Source organism: Pleurodeles waltl, chromosome 4_1 (assembly GCF_031143425.1).
Source record: "Pleurodeles waltl isolate 20211129_DDA chromosome 4_1, aPleWal1.hap1.20221129, whole genome shotgun sequence".
Classification (NCBI taxonomy): domain Eukaryota; kingdom Metazoa; phylum Chordata; class Amphibia; order Caudata; family Salamandridae; genus Pleurodeles; species Pleurodeles waltl.
In genome coordinates, this window is record NC_090442.1 from 917,929,254 (window position 1) to 917,945,652 (window position 16,399).

Below are 16,399 nucleotides of genomic sequence, written 5' to 3' on the forward strand. Positions count from 1 at the left end.
TCAATAGGTGGTAGTTTTCAACCAAGAGGCAAATATCTTGTAAAGGTAAGTAATGATTTTTTGCTAACAGCATCTTTGAATTGCCAGAGGCCTCTTCGTAAACAGCAAGAGTTGTGGAAGGAGGCTAATGGTTCTTTTTTAACAATATGAATAGAAAAAAAACTGCGGAGAGTAAAAAAAAAAAAAGAAAAAGAAATGAGGCAAGCACCCAGAAAAGCGGCCCTTGTTTGTTCTACTAGCAGGAGGAAAGACTCATCTTTTTATTGAACCTTTTTTCAGGTCCTGCATGGTGTTCCCAACCGTCATGATAGGATGTAGACCAAAAAAAGAGTAAGCAACCACTATACAATAGAGGCTGTGGATAAACAACAGACTGTGAAAGGTTTGAGTACAGAAACTGAATGATAAATATAGGCTATGCATAATTCCAAAACATATTACCTGGCCTCGGATCCATATCAAGATAGAACAAAATAATCAACTCATAATAAGAGCTTTACCATCAAAGCGCTCTGAAGGGGCTGCGTTATCCACCACCTGTGGAACTATACCGTGTTCCTTTTTAAATTTGTCAAATGCTTTCTTGTTGATGTCGTCCTTTTGATGAGGATCTAAATGAAAAAAACAAAACCTTTATTTTGTATTTTTGGTACAGAACTTGACTCAACCAGACATACTGTACTTCTGAACAAGGTCATTTTGAAGAGAACAAAAGTGTAAAGGTGGCCAACAGACTGAAAGTAGCTGGGAGAACAAACTATGCGAAAAGCCCATGTAAGAAGTTGGCTCTGTATGCACTATTTCAAAGTAAGGAATAGTATGCACAGAGTCCAAGAGTTCCCCTTAGAGGTAAGATAGTGGCAAAAAGAGATAATACTAATGTTCTATTTTGTGGTAGTGTGGTCGAGCAGTAGGCTTATCAAAGGAGTAGTGTTAAGCATTTGTTGTACACACACAAGCAATAAATGGAGGAACACACACTCAAAGACAATTCCAGGCCAATAGGTTTTTGTATAGAAAAATATATTTTCTTAGTTTATTTTAAGAACCACAGGTTCAAATTTTACATGTAATACTTTAAATGAAAGGTATTGCAGGTAGGTACTTTAGGAACTTTGAATAATCACAATAGCATATATACTTTTCAAATAATTCACATATAGCTATTTTAAAACTAGACAGTGCAATTTTCACAGTTCCTAGGGGGAGTAAGAGTTTGTTAGTTTTTGCAGGTAAGTAAACCACCTACGGGGTTCAAGTTTGGGTCCAAGGTAGCCCACCGTTGGGGGTTCAGAGCAACCCCAAAGTTACCACACCAGCAGCTCAGGGCCGGTCAGGTGCAGAGTTTAAAGTGGTGCCCAAAACGCATAGGCTTCAATGGAGAACGGGGTGCCCCGGTTCCAGTCTGCCAGCAGGTAAGTACCCGCGTCTTCGGAGGGCAGACCAGGGGGGTTTTGTAGGGCACCGGGGGGGGGGGGGGGGGACACAAGTTAGCACAGAAAGTACACCCTCAGCAGCACGGGGGCGGCCGGGTGCAGTGTGAAAACACACGTCGGGTTTCCAATGTAAATCAATGGGAGACCAAGGGGTCTCTTCAGCGATGCAGGCAGGCAAGGGGGGGGCTCCTCGGGGTAGCCACCACCTGGGCAAGGGAGAGGGCCTCCTGGGGGTCACTCCTGCACTGGAGTTCCGATCCTTCAGGTCCTGGGGGCTGCGGGTGCAGAGTCTTTACCAGGCGTCGGGATCTGGGAAGTAGGCAGGCGCGGTCAGGGGGAGCCTCGGGATTCCCTCTGCAGGCGTCGCTTTGGGGACTCAGGGGGGGGGGGGGCAACTCTGGCTACTCACAGTCTCGTAGTCGCCGGGGAGTCCTCCCTGAAGTGTTGTTTCTCCACAAGTCGAGCCGGGGGCGTCGGGTGCATAGTAGCAAGTCTCACGCTTCCGGCGGGAAACGCAGTGGTCTTGAAGTTGCTTCTTTGGAAACAAAGTTGCAGTCTTGGGTGAACAGAGCCGCTGTACTCGGGAGTTTCTTGGTCCTTCTAGAGCAGGGCAGTCCTCTGAGGTCGCTGGTCCTGGGGAAAGCGTCGCTGGAGCAGTTTCTTCAGAAGTGGGGAGACAGGCCGGAGAGCTGGGGCCAAAGCAGTTGGTGTCTCCGTCTTCTCTGCAGCTTAGCAGTCCTAGTAACAAAGCCTGTACTGGGTGGAGGTGCTTCACACCTCCCCCTGCAGGAACTGTAACACCTGGCGGTGAGCCTCAAAGGCTCATCCCCTTTGTTACAGCACCACAGGGCACTCCAGCTAGTGGAGTTTCCCATCCCCTCCGGCCACGGCCCCACTTTTGGCGGCAAGGCCGGAGGAGATAATGAGAATAACAAGGAGGAGTCACTGGCCAGTCAGGACAGCCCCTAAGGTGTCCTGAGCTGAGGTGACTGACTTTTAGAAATCCTCCATCTTGCAGATGGAGTATTCCCCCAATAGGGATAGGAATGTGACCCCCCCTCCCCTTGGGAGGAGGCACAAAGAGGGTGTACCCACCCTCAGGGCTAGTAGCCATTGGCTACTAACCCCCCAGACCTAAAACACACCCTTAAATTTAGTATTTAAGGGCTCCCCAGAACCTAGGAACTCAGATTCCTGCAACCTAAGAAGAGGACTGCTAAGCTGAAAAACCCTGCAGAGAAGACGGAGACACCAACTGCTTTGGCCCCAGCTCTACCGGCCTTGTCCCCTCCCCCCCCCCCCTTCTAAAGACACTGCTCCAGCGACGCTTTCCCCAGGGACCAGCGACCTCTGAATCCTCAGAGGACTGCCCTGCTCTAGAAGGACCAAGAAACTCCTGAGGACAGCGGCTCTCTTCACCCAAGACTGCAACTTTGTTTCAAAGGAGCAACTTTAAAACAACTTGCGTTTCCTGCCGGAAGCGTGAGACTTGACACACAGCACCCGACGCCCCCGGCTCGACTTGTGGAGAACAATCACTTCAGGGAGGACTCCCCGGCGACTGCGAGACCGTGAGTAGCCAGAGTTGCCCCCCCTGAGCCACCACAGCGACACCTGCAGAGGGAATCCCGAGGCTCCCCCTGACCACGACTGCCTGTTCCTCAGATCCCGACGCCTGATAAAGACTCTGCACCCGCAGCCCCCAGGACCTGAAGGATCCGAACTCCAGTGCAGGAGTGACCCCCAGGAGGCCCTCTCCCTTGCCCTGGTGGTGGCTACCCTGAGGAGTCCCCGCCTTGCCTGCATCGCTGAAGAGACCCCTTGGTCTCCCATTGAAACATATTGGAAACCCGACGCGTGTTTGCACACTGCACCCGGCCGCCCCCGGGCTGCTGAAGGTGTACTTTCTGTGCTGACTTATGCCCCCCCCCGGTGCCCTACAAAACCCCACTGGTCTGCCCTCCGAAGACGCGGGTACTTACCTGCTGGCAGACTGGAACCGGGGCACCCCCTTCTATATTTAAGCCTATGCGTTTTGGGCACCTCTTTGACCTCTGCACCTAACCGGCCCTGAGCTGCTGGTGTGGTAACTTTGGGGTTGCTCTGAACCCCCAACGGTGGGCTACCTTGGACCCAAATTTGAACCCCGTAGGTGGTTTACTTACCTGCAAAAACTAACAAACTCTTACTCCCCCTAGGAACTGTTGAAAATTGCACTAAGTGTCTAGTTTTATAATAGCTATATGTGATTTATGTGACAACTGTATATGCTATTTTGCTAATTCAAAGTTCCTAAAGTACCTACCTGCAATACCTTTCATTTGAAGTATTACATGTAAATCTTGAACCTGTGGTTCTTAAAATAAACTAAGAAAATATATTTTTCTATACAAAAACCTATTGGCCTGGAATTGTCTCGGAGTGTGTGTTCCTCATGTATTGCCTGTGTGTGTACAACAAATGCTTAACACTACTCCTTTGATAAGCCTACTGCTCGACCACACTACCACAAAATAGAGCATTAGTATCTCTTTTTGCCACTATCTTACCTCTAAGGGGAACCCTTGGACTCTGTGCATACTATTCCTTACTTTGAAATAGTGCATACAGAGCCAACTTCCTACAGGTGTTTTGAGGAATATAGAGAGGATGTGAGAAGTGCATTTGAGGGAAACAAAAAAATGAAGAAAGGGAGCTGAAAGAAGAAAAGGCAGGTTAGAAGAGTGATTGTAGGAAGTTGGCTCTGTATGTGCTATTTCAAAGTAAGGAATAGCATGCACAGAGTCCAAGGGTTCCCCTTAGAGGTAAAATAGTGGTAAAAAGAGATAATACTAATGCTCTATTTTGTGGTAGTGTGGTCGAGCAGTAGGCTTATCCAAGGAGTAGTGTTAAGCATTTGTTGTACATACACATAGGCAATAAATGAGGTACACACACTCAGAGACAAATCCAGCCAATAGGTTTTGTTATAGAAAAATATCTTTTCTTAGTTTATTTTAAGAACCACAGGTTCAAATTTTACATGTAATAGCTCATTTGAAAGGTATTGCAGGTAAGTACTCTAGGAACTTTGAATCATTACTTTAGCATGTATACTTTTCACATAAAACACAATAAGCTGTTTTAAAAGTGGACAGTGCAATTTTCACAGTTCCTGGGGGAGGTAAGTTATTGTTAGTTTTCACAGGTAAGTAAGTCACTTACAGTTTTCAGTTTTTGGTCCAAGGTAGCCCACCGTTGGGGGTTCAGAGCAACCCCAAAGTTATCACACCAGCAGCTCAGGGCCGGTCAGGTGCAAAGGTCAAAGAGGTGCCCAAAACACATAGGCTTCAATGGAGAGAAGGGGGTGCCCCGGTTCCAGTCTGCCAGCAGGTAAGTACCCGCGTCTTCGGAGGGCAGACCAGGGGGGTTTTGTAGGGCACCGGGGGGGGGGACACAAGTCAGCACAGAAAGTACACCCTCAGCAGCGCGGGGGCGGCCAGGTGCAGTGTGCAAACACGCGTCGGGTTTTCAATGGAAGTCAATGAGAGATCAAGGGATCTCTTCAGCGTCGCAGGCAGGCAAGGGGGGGGCTCCTCGGGGTAGCCACCACCTGGGCAAGGGAGAGGGCCTCCTGGGGGTCACTCCTGCACAGAAGTTCCGTTTCTTTAGGGGCTGGGGGCTGCGGGCGCAGGGTCTTTTCCAGCCGTCGGGAAATGGAGTTCAGACAGTCGCGGTCAGGGGGAGCCTGGGGATTCCCTCTGCAGGCGTTGCTGTGGGGGCTCAGGGGGGACAACTTTGGTTACTCACAGTCGTAGAGTCGCCGGAGGGTCCTCCCTGAGTTGGTTGTTCTCCACCAGTCGAGTCGGGGTCGCCGGGTGCAGTGTTGCAAGTCTCACGCTTCTTGCGGGGAGTTGCAGGGGTCTTTAAATCTGCTCCTTGTAACAAAGTTGCAGTTCTTTTGGAGCAGTGCCGCTGTCCTCAGGAGTTTCTTGTCTTTTTCGAAGCAGGGCAGTCCTCGGAGGATTCAGAGGTCGCTGGTCCCTTGGAAAGCGTCGCTGGAGCAGGGTTCTTTGGAAGGCAGGAGACAGGCCGGTAAGTCTGGGGCCAAGGCAGTTGGTGTCTTCTGGTCTTCCTCTGCAGGGGTCTTTCAGCTCAGCAGTCCTTCTTGTAGTTGCAGGAATCTAAAATCTTAGGTTCAGGGAAGCCCTTAAATACTAAATTTAAGGGCGTGTTTAGGTCTGGGGGGTTAGTAGCCAATGGCTACTAGCCCTGAGGGTGGGTACACCCTCTTTGTGCCTCCTCCCAAGGGGAGGGGGTCACATCCCTAATCCTATTGGGGGAATCCTCCATCTGCAAGATGGAGGATTTCTAAAAGTCAGAGTCACCTCAGCTCAGGACACCTTAGGGGCTGTCCTGACTGGCCAGTGACGACTCCTTGTTATTCTCATTATTTTCTCCGGCCTTGCCGCCAAAAGTGGGGGCCGGGGCCGGACAACTCCACTAGCTGGAGTGTCCTGCGGTGCTGTGACAAAGGGGTGAGCCTTTGAGGCTCACCGCCAGGTGTTACAGCTCCTGCCTGGGGGAGGTGTTAGCATCTCCACCCAGTGCAGGCTTTGTTACTGGCCTCAGAGTGACAAAGGCACTCTCCCCATGGGGGCAGCAACATGTCTCTAGTGTGGCAGGCTGCTGGAACCAGTCAGCCTACACAGATAGTCTGTTACGTTTCAGGGGGCACCTCCAAGGTGCCCTCTGTGGTGTATTTTACAATAAAATGTACACTGGCATCAGTGTGCATTTATTGTGCTGAGAAGTTTGATACCAAACTTCCCAGTTTTCAGTGTAGCCATTATGGTGCTGTGGAGTTCGTGTAAAACAGACTCCCAGACCATATACTCTTATGGCTACCCTGCACTTACAATGTCTAAGGTTTTGCTTAGACACTGTAGGGGCACAGTGCTCATGCACTGGTACCCTCACCTATGGTATAGTGCACCCTGCCTTAGGGCTGTAAGGCCTGCTAGAGGGGTGTCTTACCTATACTGCATAGGCAGTGAGAGGCTGGCATGGCACCCTGAGGGGAGTGCCATGTTGACTTACTCATTTTGTTCTCACTAGCACACACAAGCTGGTAAGCAGTGTGTCTGTGCTGAGTGAGGGGTCTCTAGAGTGGCATAATACATGCTGCAGCCCTTAGAGACCTTCCCTGGCATCAGGGCCCTTGGTACCAGAGGTACCAGTTACAAGGGACTTATCTGGATGCCAGGGTGTGCCAATTGTGGAATCAAAAGTACAGGTTAGGGAAAGAACACTGGTGCTGGGGCCTGGTTAGCAGGCCTCAGCACACTTTCAATTCAAAACATAGCATCAGCAAAGGCAAAAAGTCAGGGGGTAACCATGCCAAGGAGGCATTTCCTTACAGTGATGTAACATGAAAAAGAATGAGGAAAGGGAAGGAAGGTCAGACTAATGAAGTTGAAGGCTAAAGGGAGGAGGGACAAGTACTCAAGAAGCAGTAGGTAGAGGTATACTGAGGGAGAAAGATGAAGTGGGGCAAAGAGAGATCAGATAGGTAAGAGTCAAGGGGGGTTGAATAGCTGTAGGAGTGGAGGGTGTGGCTATGAGTATGAAGCACTTCTTAAGCAAAGGAGAAATTAACGTTAAGTAAATTGGTTATAAGGCAATAATATCTGCCATCAATACTGCATTATTTTCTCAGAAACAGCAATTACTGAAAATGAAATACTGGTTGTGGAGAGATTGTAGAGAAGATAGATGGAGTGTGTAAAGAAATGGCTCCCTGTTGCAGTTACCCCCCACTTTTTGCCTGATACTGACTTGACTGAGAAGTGTGCTGGGACCCTGCTAACCAGGCCCCAGCACCAGTGTTCCTTCACCTAAAATGTACCATTGTCTCCACAATTGGCACAACCCTGACACCCAGATAAGTCCCTTGTAACTGGTACCCCTGGTACCAAGGGCCCTGATGCCAGGGAAGGTCTCTAAGGGCTGCAGCATGTCTTATGCCACCCTAGGGACCCCTCACTCAGCACAGACACACTGCTTGACAGCTTGCGTGTGCTGGTGGGGAGAAAACGACTAAGTCGACATGGCACTCCCCTCAGGGTGCCATGCAAACCTCACACTGCCTGTGGCATAGGTAAGTCACCCCTCTAGCAGGTCTTACAGCCCTAAGGCAGGGTGCACTATACCACAGGTGAGGGCCTATGTGCATGAGCACTATGCCCCTACAGTGTCTAAACAAAACCTTAGACATTGTAAGTGCAGGGTAGCCATAAGAGTATATGGCCTGGGAGTCTGTCAAACACGAACTCCACAGCACCATAATAGCTACACTGAATACTGGGAAGTTTAGTATCAAACTTCTCAGAATAATAAACCCACACTGATTTATTAAAAAATGCACACAGAGTGCATCTTAGAGATGCCCCCTGTATTTTACCCAATTGTTCAGTGCAGGACTGACTGGTCTGTGCCAGCCTGCTGCTGAGAGACGAGTGTCTGACCTCATGCGGTGAGAGCCTTTGTGCTCTCTGAGGACAGAAACAAAGCCTGCTCTGGGTGGAGGTGCTTCACACCTCCCCCCTGCAGGAACTGTAACACCTAGCAGTGAGCTTCAAAGGCTCAAGCTTCGTGTTACAATGCCCCAGGGCACTCCAGCTAGTGGAGATGCCCGCCCCCTGGACACAGCCCCCACTTTTGGCGGCAAGTCCAGGAGAGATAATGAGAAAAACAAGGAGGAGTCACTGGCCAGTCAGGACAGCCCCTAAGGTGTCCTGAGCTGAGGTGACTGACTTTTAGAAATCCTCCATCTTGTAGAAGGAGGATTCCCCCAATAGGATTAGGGATGTGACCTCCTCCCTTTGGGAGGAGGCACAAAGAGGGTGTACCCACCCTCAGGGCTAGTAGCCATTGGCTACTAACCCCCCAGACCTAAACACGCCCTTAAATTTAGTATTTAAGGGCTTCCCTGAACCTAAAACTTTAGAGTCCTGCAACTTACCGAAGAAGAAGACTGCTGAGCTGAAAACCCCTGCAGAAGAAGAAAGAAGACACCAACTGCTTTGGCCCCAGTCCTACCGGCCTGTCTCCTGCCTTCTAAAGAACCCTGCTCCAGCGACGCTTTCTCCAGGACCAGCGACCTCTGAATCCTCAGAGGACTGCCCTGCTTCCAAGAGACCAAGAAACTCCCGAGGACAGCGGCACTGCTCCAAAAGAACTGCAACTTTGTTTCAAGTAGCAGATTTAAAGACCCCTGCAACTCCCCGCAAGTAGCGTGAGACTTGCAACACTGCACCCGGCGCCCCGACTCGACTGGTGGAGAAACAACGCTTCAGGGAGGACCCTCCGGCGACTCTACGACTGTGAGTAACCAAAGTTGTTCCCCCTGAGCCCCCACAGCGACGCCTGCATAGGGAATCCCCAGGCTCCCCCTGACCGCGACTGTCTAAACTCCATTTCCCGACTGCTGGAAAAGACCCTGCACCCGCAGCCCCCAGCACCTGAAGGATCGGAACTTCTGTGCAGGAGTGACCCCCAGGAGGCCCTCTCCCTTGCCCAGGTGGTGGCTACCCCGAGGAGCCCCCCCCCCTGCCTGCCTGCAACGCTGAAGAGATCCCTTGATCTCTCATTGATTTCCATTGAAAACCCGATGCTTGTTTCTACACTGCACCCGGCCGCCCCAGTGCCGCTGAGGGTGTACTTTTTGTGGGGACTTGTGTCCCCCCTGGTGCCCTACAAAACCCCCCTGGTCTGCCCTCCAAAGACGCGGGTACTTACCTGCTGGCAGACTGGAACCGGGGCACCCCCTTCTCTCCATTATAGCCTATGTGTTTTGGGCACCTCTTTGACCTTTGCACCTGACCGGCCCTGAGCTGCTGGTGTGATAACTTTGGGGTTGCTCTGAACCCCCAACGGTGGGCTACCTTGGACCAAAAACTGAAACCTGTAAGTGACTTACTTACCTGTTAAAACTAACATTACTTTACCTCCCCCAGGAACTGTGAAAATTGCACTGTGTCCACTTTTAAAACAGCTTATTGTGTTTTATGTAAAAAGTATACATGCTAATGTAATGATTCAAAGTTCCTAAAGTACTTACCTGCAATACCTTTCAAATGAGATATTACATGTAGAATTTGAACCTGTGGTTCTTAAAATAAACTAAGAAAAGATATTTTTCTATAACAAAACCTATTGGCTGGATTTGTCTCTGAGTGTGTGTTCCTCATTTATTGCCTGTGTGTATGTACAACAAATGCTTAACACTACTCCTTTGATAAGCCTACTGCTCGACCACACTACCACAAAATAGAGCATTGGTATTATCTCTTTTTGCCACTATCTTACCTCTAAGGGGAACCCTTGGACTCTGTGCATACTATTCCTTACTTTGAAATAGTGCATACAGAGCCAACTTCCTACAGTCTGCTAACTGGTTCTGAATTCCTGGAATAAATTGTGCTATTAGGCGAATGTGGTTGTGAATCGCCCAATGCCATATTTTCTGTGTTAGGAGACACAACTGTGTCGAGTGTGTGCCTCCCTGTTTGTTTAGGTAATACATTGTTGTCATGTTGTCTGTTTTGACAAGAATGTGTTTGTGTCTTATTATGGGTTGAAATGCTTTGAGCGCTAGAAATACCGCTAACAGTTCTAAGTGATTTATGTGAAACTGTTTTTGCTGTATGTCCCATTGTCCTTGGATGCTGTGTTGATTGAGGTGTGCTCCCCACCCTATCATGGAAGCATCTGTTGTTATTACCTATTGTGGCACTGGGTCTTGGAAAGGGCACCCTTGGTTTAAATTTATACTGTTCCACCATTGAAGCGAGATGTATGTTTGGCGGTCTATCAACACCAGATCTAGAAGCTGACCCTGTGCTTGTGACCGTTGTGATGCTAGGCACTGTTGTAAGGGCCGCATGTGCAACCTTGCGTTTGGGGCAATGGCTATGCATGAAAACATCATGCCTAGTAGTTTCATCACCAGTTTGACTTGTATCTTTTGATTTGGATACATGGTGTGTATCACATTGTGAAATGTGTGAACTCTTTGTGGACTTGGAGTGGCAATCCGTTTTGCTGTGTTGATTGTTGCTCCTAAGTATTGCTGTGTTTGACACGGCAGAAGGTGTGACTTTGTGTAGTTGATTGAGAAACCTAGTTTGTGGAGGATTTCTATGACATATTTTGTGTGTTGTGAACACCGTCTTAGCGTGTTGGTTTTGATTAACCAATCGTCTAGGTACGGGAACACATGTATTTGCTGCCTTCTGATATGTGCAGCTACTACTGCTAGGCATTTTGTGAAAACTCTTGGTGCAGTTGTTATTCCGAATGGCAACACTTTGAATTGGTAATGTATCCCTTGGAATACAAACCTTAGGTACTTTCTGTGTGAAGGATGGATTGGTATATGGAAATATGCATCCTTTAGGTCTAGTGTTGTCATGTAGTCTTGTTGTTTGAGCAGTGGGATTACGTCTTGTAATGTAACCATGTGAAAGTGATCTGATTTGATGTAGGTATTTAATGTTCTGATATCTAGTATAGGTCTCAGACTCTTGTCTTTTTTGGGTATCAGAAAGTACAGGGAGTAAACTCCTGTGTTTATTTGTTGTTTTGGTACTAACTCTATTGCTTCTTTTTGTAGCAATGCCTGAACTTCTAGTCCTAGAAGATCTATATGTTGTTTTGACATATTGTGTGTTTTCTGTGGGATGTTTGGAGGGAATTTGAGAAATTCTATGCATTAACCATGCTGGATAATTACAAAGACCCAAGTGTCTGTTGTTATTTCCTCCCAATGTTTGTAAAACTTGGTTAGTCTCCCCCCCACAGGTGTTGTGTTGGGGATTTGTGACCTTGAAGTCACTGCTTGTTTGGAGGAGTTTTGGGACTTTGGAACTTTCCTCTATTCTTTTGAAATTGTCCCCCTCTATATTGTCCCCGAAAACCTCCCCGCTGATACTGGCTCTGGTAAGTGGGCTTTGTTTGTGAGGTTGTGACTTCTGTGGTTTGCCCTCGAAACCCCCCTCGAAATTGTGTCTTTCGAAATGTGCCTCTGCTCAGTGGGGAGTAGAGTGCGCCCATGGCTTTGGCCGTGTCAGTGTCTTTCTTAAGTTTTTCGATCGCAGTGTCCACCTCCGGCCCAAACAACTGCTGTCCGTTGAATGGCATATTCAGCACAGCTTGCTGTATCTCTGGTTTAAATCCTGATGTACGCAGCCATGCATGTCTCCTTATTGTTACTGCTGTGTGGACAGTTCTAGCAGCTGTGTCTGCAGCATCCATTGCTGACCGTATCTGATTATTGGAGATACCCTGTCCTTTTTCTACTACTTGCTGCGCTCTTTTTTGGAACTCCTTGGGTAAATGTTCAATAAGGTGTTGCATCTCATCCCAATGGGCCCTATCATATCTGGCTAGCAAAGCTTGCGAATTTGCAATACGCCACTGGTTTGCTGCCTGTGCCGCCACCCTTTTGCCTGCAGCATCGAATTTTCGACTTTCTATATCTGGAGGTGGTGCATCTCCTGAAGTATGAGAGTTGGCTCTTTTGCGCGCTGCTCCCACTACAACAGAGTCTGGTGTTAGCTGTTGTGTAATGTACACTGGGTCTGTTGGTGGCGGTTTATATTTTTTATCTACTCTTGGAGTAATGGCTCTCCCTTTAACAGGCTCCTCAAACACTTGTTTGGAGTGTTTTAGCATTCCAGGTAGCATAGGAAGACTCCGAAATTGGCTGTGTGTGGACGACAGTGTATTACAAAGAAAGTCGTCTTCAATGGGCTCTGAATGAAGGCTGACATTATGAAATGCCGCTGCTCTTGACACCACCTGTGCATAGCCTGTACTATCCTCTGGTGGCGATGGTTTAGCTGGATAGCATTCTGGACTATTATCTGACACTGGTGAGTCATAAAGGTCCCATGCGTCAGGGTCATCTTGACTCATTCCTGTATGAGTTGGGGATTGCATCATTGGTGGAGTGGCTACCGGTGATGGTTGCGGAGAGTGATGTGGGGATGGTGGCGGTGTTACTTGTTTAGCCACCTTTGCGTGTGGCTGTTTGTCCTTGTCTTGGAAGGCAAGCTTGCGTTTCATTTTGACTGGAGGAAGAGTGCTGATCTTCCCTGTATCTTTTTGAATAAAGAGCAGTCTTTGTGTGTGATCTGGCTCTATTGCCTGTAATTCCTGTCCAAATCTATGTGTCTTCATTTGTGTGGACAGTCCTTGTTCCTCAGTGTAGGAACTTGTTTTCGGTTCCGAGGCCGGATATTTTGGTACCGAAACCTTTTTGGCTGCTTTTTTCGGCTCCGACGAAACCTTTTTTACTTTCGGTGTCGTGTTCTCTCGGTGCCGACCCGTTTCGGTGCCGCTGTCTCGGTGCCGAATCTTCTCTGAGCCACTATCTCAGGCCCGAGATTGCTGTGTGCTGGTATCTCGACCGGAGTCGGATGACTTCGACACCAGCTCGCCCTTTTTCGGTGCCGATGAACGGTCACCTACTTTTCGGGTTAAGCCATGGCCTGTTGGCGGTGGCGTCCCCTGGGCTTTAGCGCTTTTCTCGTGAGTTCTTGGTTTCAACGTCTTACTCACGGTTTTAGGCGTTTCTTCAGGATCGATCTCCTCAGAGTCCGACTCCTGGGTGGAGAATGTTTCTTCCTCCTCCTCGAAACGCTCTTGTCCTGTCGGCGCCGACGCCATTTGCAGTCTTCTTGCTCTTTGGTCCCTGAGTGTCTTTCTGGACCGAAACGCTCGACAGGCCTCACAAGTATCCTCCTTGTGTTCTGGTGACAAACACAAGTTACAGACCAGATGTTGATCTGTATATGGATACTTGTTATGGCATTTTGGACAGAAGCGGAATGGGGTCCGTTCCATCAGCCTTGAAGAGACACATGGCCGGGCCGACCAGGCCCCGACGGGGATGGAAAAAAAAGGGCCACCGGAGCTCTTCTTAATGCAGTGTCGATCTGTTGTAACTAACCCGATACCGAACGCAAACAATACCGACGATTTTTCCGAGATTCTAACTAACTTTCCGACCCGAAACACGGAGCGAAAAGGAACACGTCCGAACCCGATGGCGGAAAAAAAACAATCTAAGATGGAGTCGACACCCATGCGCAATGGAGTCGAAATGGGAGGAGTCCCTCGGTCTCGTGACTCGAAAAAAGACTTCTTCGAAGAAAAACAACCTGTAACACTCCGAGCCCAACACCAGATGGCGGGATGTGCACAGCATGTGTATCTGCAGCTACACATGCCATCGAACATATATGTATGTTTTCCCTTCTTGCAGCTACTACAGTTAGACATTTTGTGAATACCTTCAGGACTGCTGTTGCCCTGAATGGTAGTACTGTGAATTGATAGTGATGTCCACTTACCACAAACCGGAAATGTTAGCGATGTGCCAGGTGGATTAGAATATGAAAGTATGCGTCCTTCAGATCTAATGAAGTTGCCTAGCAGGAGAAATGATTTTACAGCTTGCAGCGTTACCATGTGGACGTTTTCGGGTATAATGTACAGCTTGAGAGGGCGTACGTCCAGCATCGGACGTAATGAGCCATCCTTTTTCGGTATTAAGAAACATAGGGAGTATACCCCTTAGTTGCGATATTTGAATCGTACAGGTTTCTATTGCCCCTTTTTGTAACAAGGCTTTTACTTCTTCCTTTAGCAGACGTAGATGCTGTGGATTTAGTATGTGCCTCTTTGGTGGTGGTGGTGGTTTTAATTCCAGGCAATATCCCGGACGTCAATCTGATATCTCTGGCCACAACTGATTTTTGGTCAGGTTGAAGTGTTGGGGAGTCATTGTTTAGTGGGTAAGGCTCCATTCGAGGGTGTGCCTCTGCCCTTTACTCTAGATTTGTATCCACCTCTATAGTACCCTCATCCTACTTGTTTGTGGTATTGTTGTTATCATCAATAAACAGGGGTCTCTGTGGTAGTAGTTTTTGAGGCTGCTCTCCCTTGGTAGTGGCGATAGGGCTGCTGCTTTTGTGATGGCGTTTGCAAAGCACCCATTGATTTTGCTGGGTCTGTCTTTTTCAATCTCTTATAATTGCTTGTCCACTTCTGGTCCAAAGAGATGTTCTCCATCAAAAGGAATATTACGAATGTGGTGTTGCACTTCTGGCATAAAGCATGATGTACGTAGGCATATGCATGCCTATGTAGCATAACAGAATAATTAATGCCTTTTGCTGCAGTGCCTGCACTATCCAGTGCACACCTCATGGTTGCGCTGGAGATTAGTTTACCTTCACCCACTAAGTCTCTCTCTCCCCCCCCTTCCATACTGTTCTGGGAGATGCTGTATTAAGTCTTACATTTCATCCCGAGTTGCCCTGGTGAATCTTGACAGTAACCCCACTGAATGTGCGATTCACCACTGGTAGGTGTAACCTGTAGCCATCCTTTTACCTGCACTTACTTTCCTTGTCAGGAGGTGGAGCTTTCCCAGTGCCCTGGGATGCTGTTCTTTTCCTTGTTGTTGTTACTACTAGGGAGTCTGCTGTAGGGTGACCGCTGACATATATATATATTGGGTCTGAAGGTGAAGGCCTGGATTTTCTTTCAGTTCGTGGAGTAAGTACCATGGATTTCAATGGATCCTTAAAGATGTCCTTTGAGACGTTTAACATAGAACCAATTATAGGAAAATGCTGCACTGTGTGCTCAGTGCTCAAAAGTGTTTCTAGTAAAAATCTGTTTCTTCTTTAGTACTTTATATAGGGGTTTCTGATATTCTGCAGCTCTCTGCATGACACTATGGTATGATGGAGTGTCATTAGGTGGTGAGTGTTTTGCAGGAATTGGTGGTTCCATATCAGTGTTGGGCAGAACCACGTCAATCGACCCTTAGGTCTAGGCTGATGTGGGTATCTTCCAGCAAATCAAAGTCCCGCTGAGGAGTATTCCCGCCCACTTCTATTTGTGTAGGTAAAGGCGATATAGGTTGTGGGGAATGAAGTTGTTCAAATGTAATAGGGCTTATGGCTGTGGTCAAAAGCCACTCTCTTTGGTGGTGGGAGTCTGACTTCCAATGTGCTTGTCTTTTGGAAGTGCCTTTTATGTTTTTTCTTTTGCGTATTTTTGTGCAGTCATTCAAAAACATTGCGTTCCTCTTCTAGTGGCACTTGCTTTTGTGATGTTTTTGCCTGCTTCTCTGTCTCTGTTATTGTGGCCAAAGAAGGCGCATGTCTATGCCACAGTTATAGCATGGGTTTTCTTTGGCGATTTAAGAGAGACCTTGCTGTTTTTCTTTTGTTGATGCTGATGGGTACCTGGATTCAGAGTGGTTAGAAGTTTGAGCTTTAGTTCTGATTTGATGACTTCTGGTGTCAAAACCGGTTTCGTCTTGTTTGGGGCCAATGAATGTGTCGCTGTTGACGTGTGCTTTTCTACCAAATTGGTGTTGGTTCCATCCTCATGTTTTGGCCTTGTTACCCGATCGGGATTGAGGACATTCTCGTCCCGTCTTGGCTCCGACGTGTGCTCGCAGGGTCACCAGAACCAGAGGGTTGTGGTGCAGTGTGAAGGCGGAGGTGTGTGTAATATTTCCTTCAATCTGGGTGGGTCACCCGTACATACAGCCCTTGGCATCGTCTTTGGTCCCGGTTTAGGTACCAGTCTTCTGCATGGGCTCCTCTACCTGCACCCCCGGCTCTGGATTCGTCCAGTGGGGGCTTGCGATGATGGCCCCACTTTGAAAAGGTAAACTGGTGTTGATCTCACCCGCGCTGTGCGATTCTTCATGCAAGAACTCTGCCTTGGCTGCCATCTCCATGTTGTGCGCTAGGTGCTGATCTCTTCTACTTCGCAGCATTTTCTTGATTTTGAAAAGGGTGTATGCTTAGCAGTCCTGTTCCTTGTATTCTGGTGATAAGCACAAATTACAGACCGAGTGAGTATCCTAGTAGGAGTATTTGCCCTGAACTGAG

At 48.2% G+C, this 16,399-nt stretch overlaps 1 protein-coding gene across 1 annotated transcript in view; it reads right to left on the reverse strand.

Moving 5' to 3' along the window:
- The window catches only part of DNAJC2 (DnaJ heat shock protein family (Hsp40) member C2), a 403,795-nt gene that overhangs the window by 18,463 nt on the left and 368,933 nt on the right, over positions 1-16,399 (reverse strand). The window contains exon 15 of the mRNA XM_069229688.1: positions 501-611. Within this exon, the coding sequence (XP_069085789.1) occupies positions 501-611 (111 nt within the window). The remainder of the gene's footprint in view (positions 1-500; positions 612-16,399) is intronic.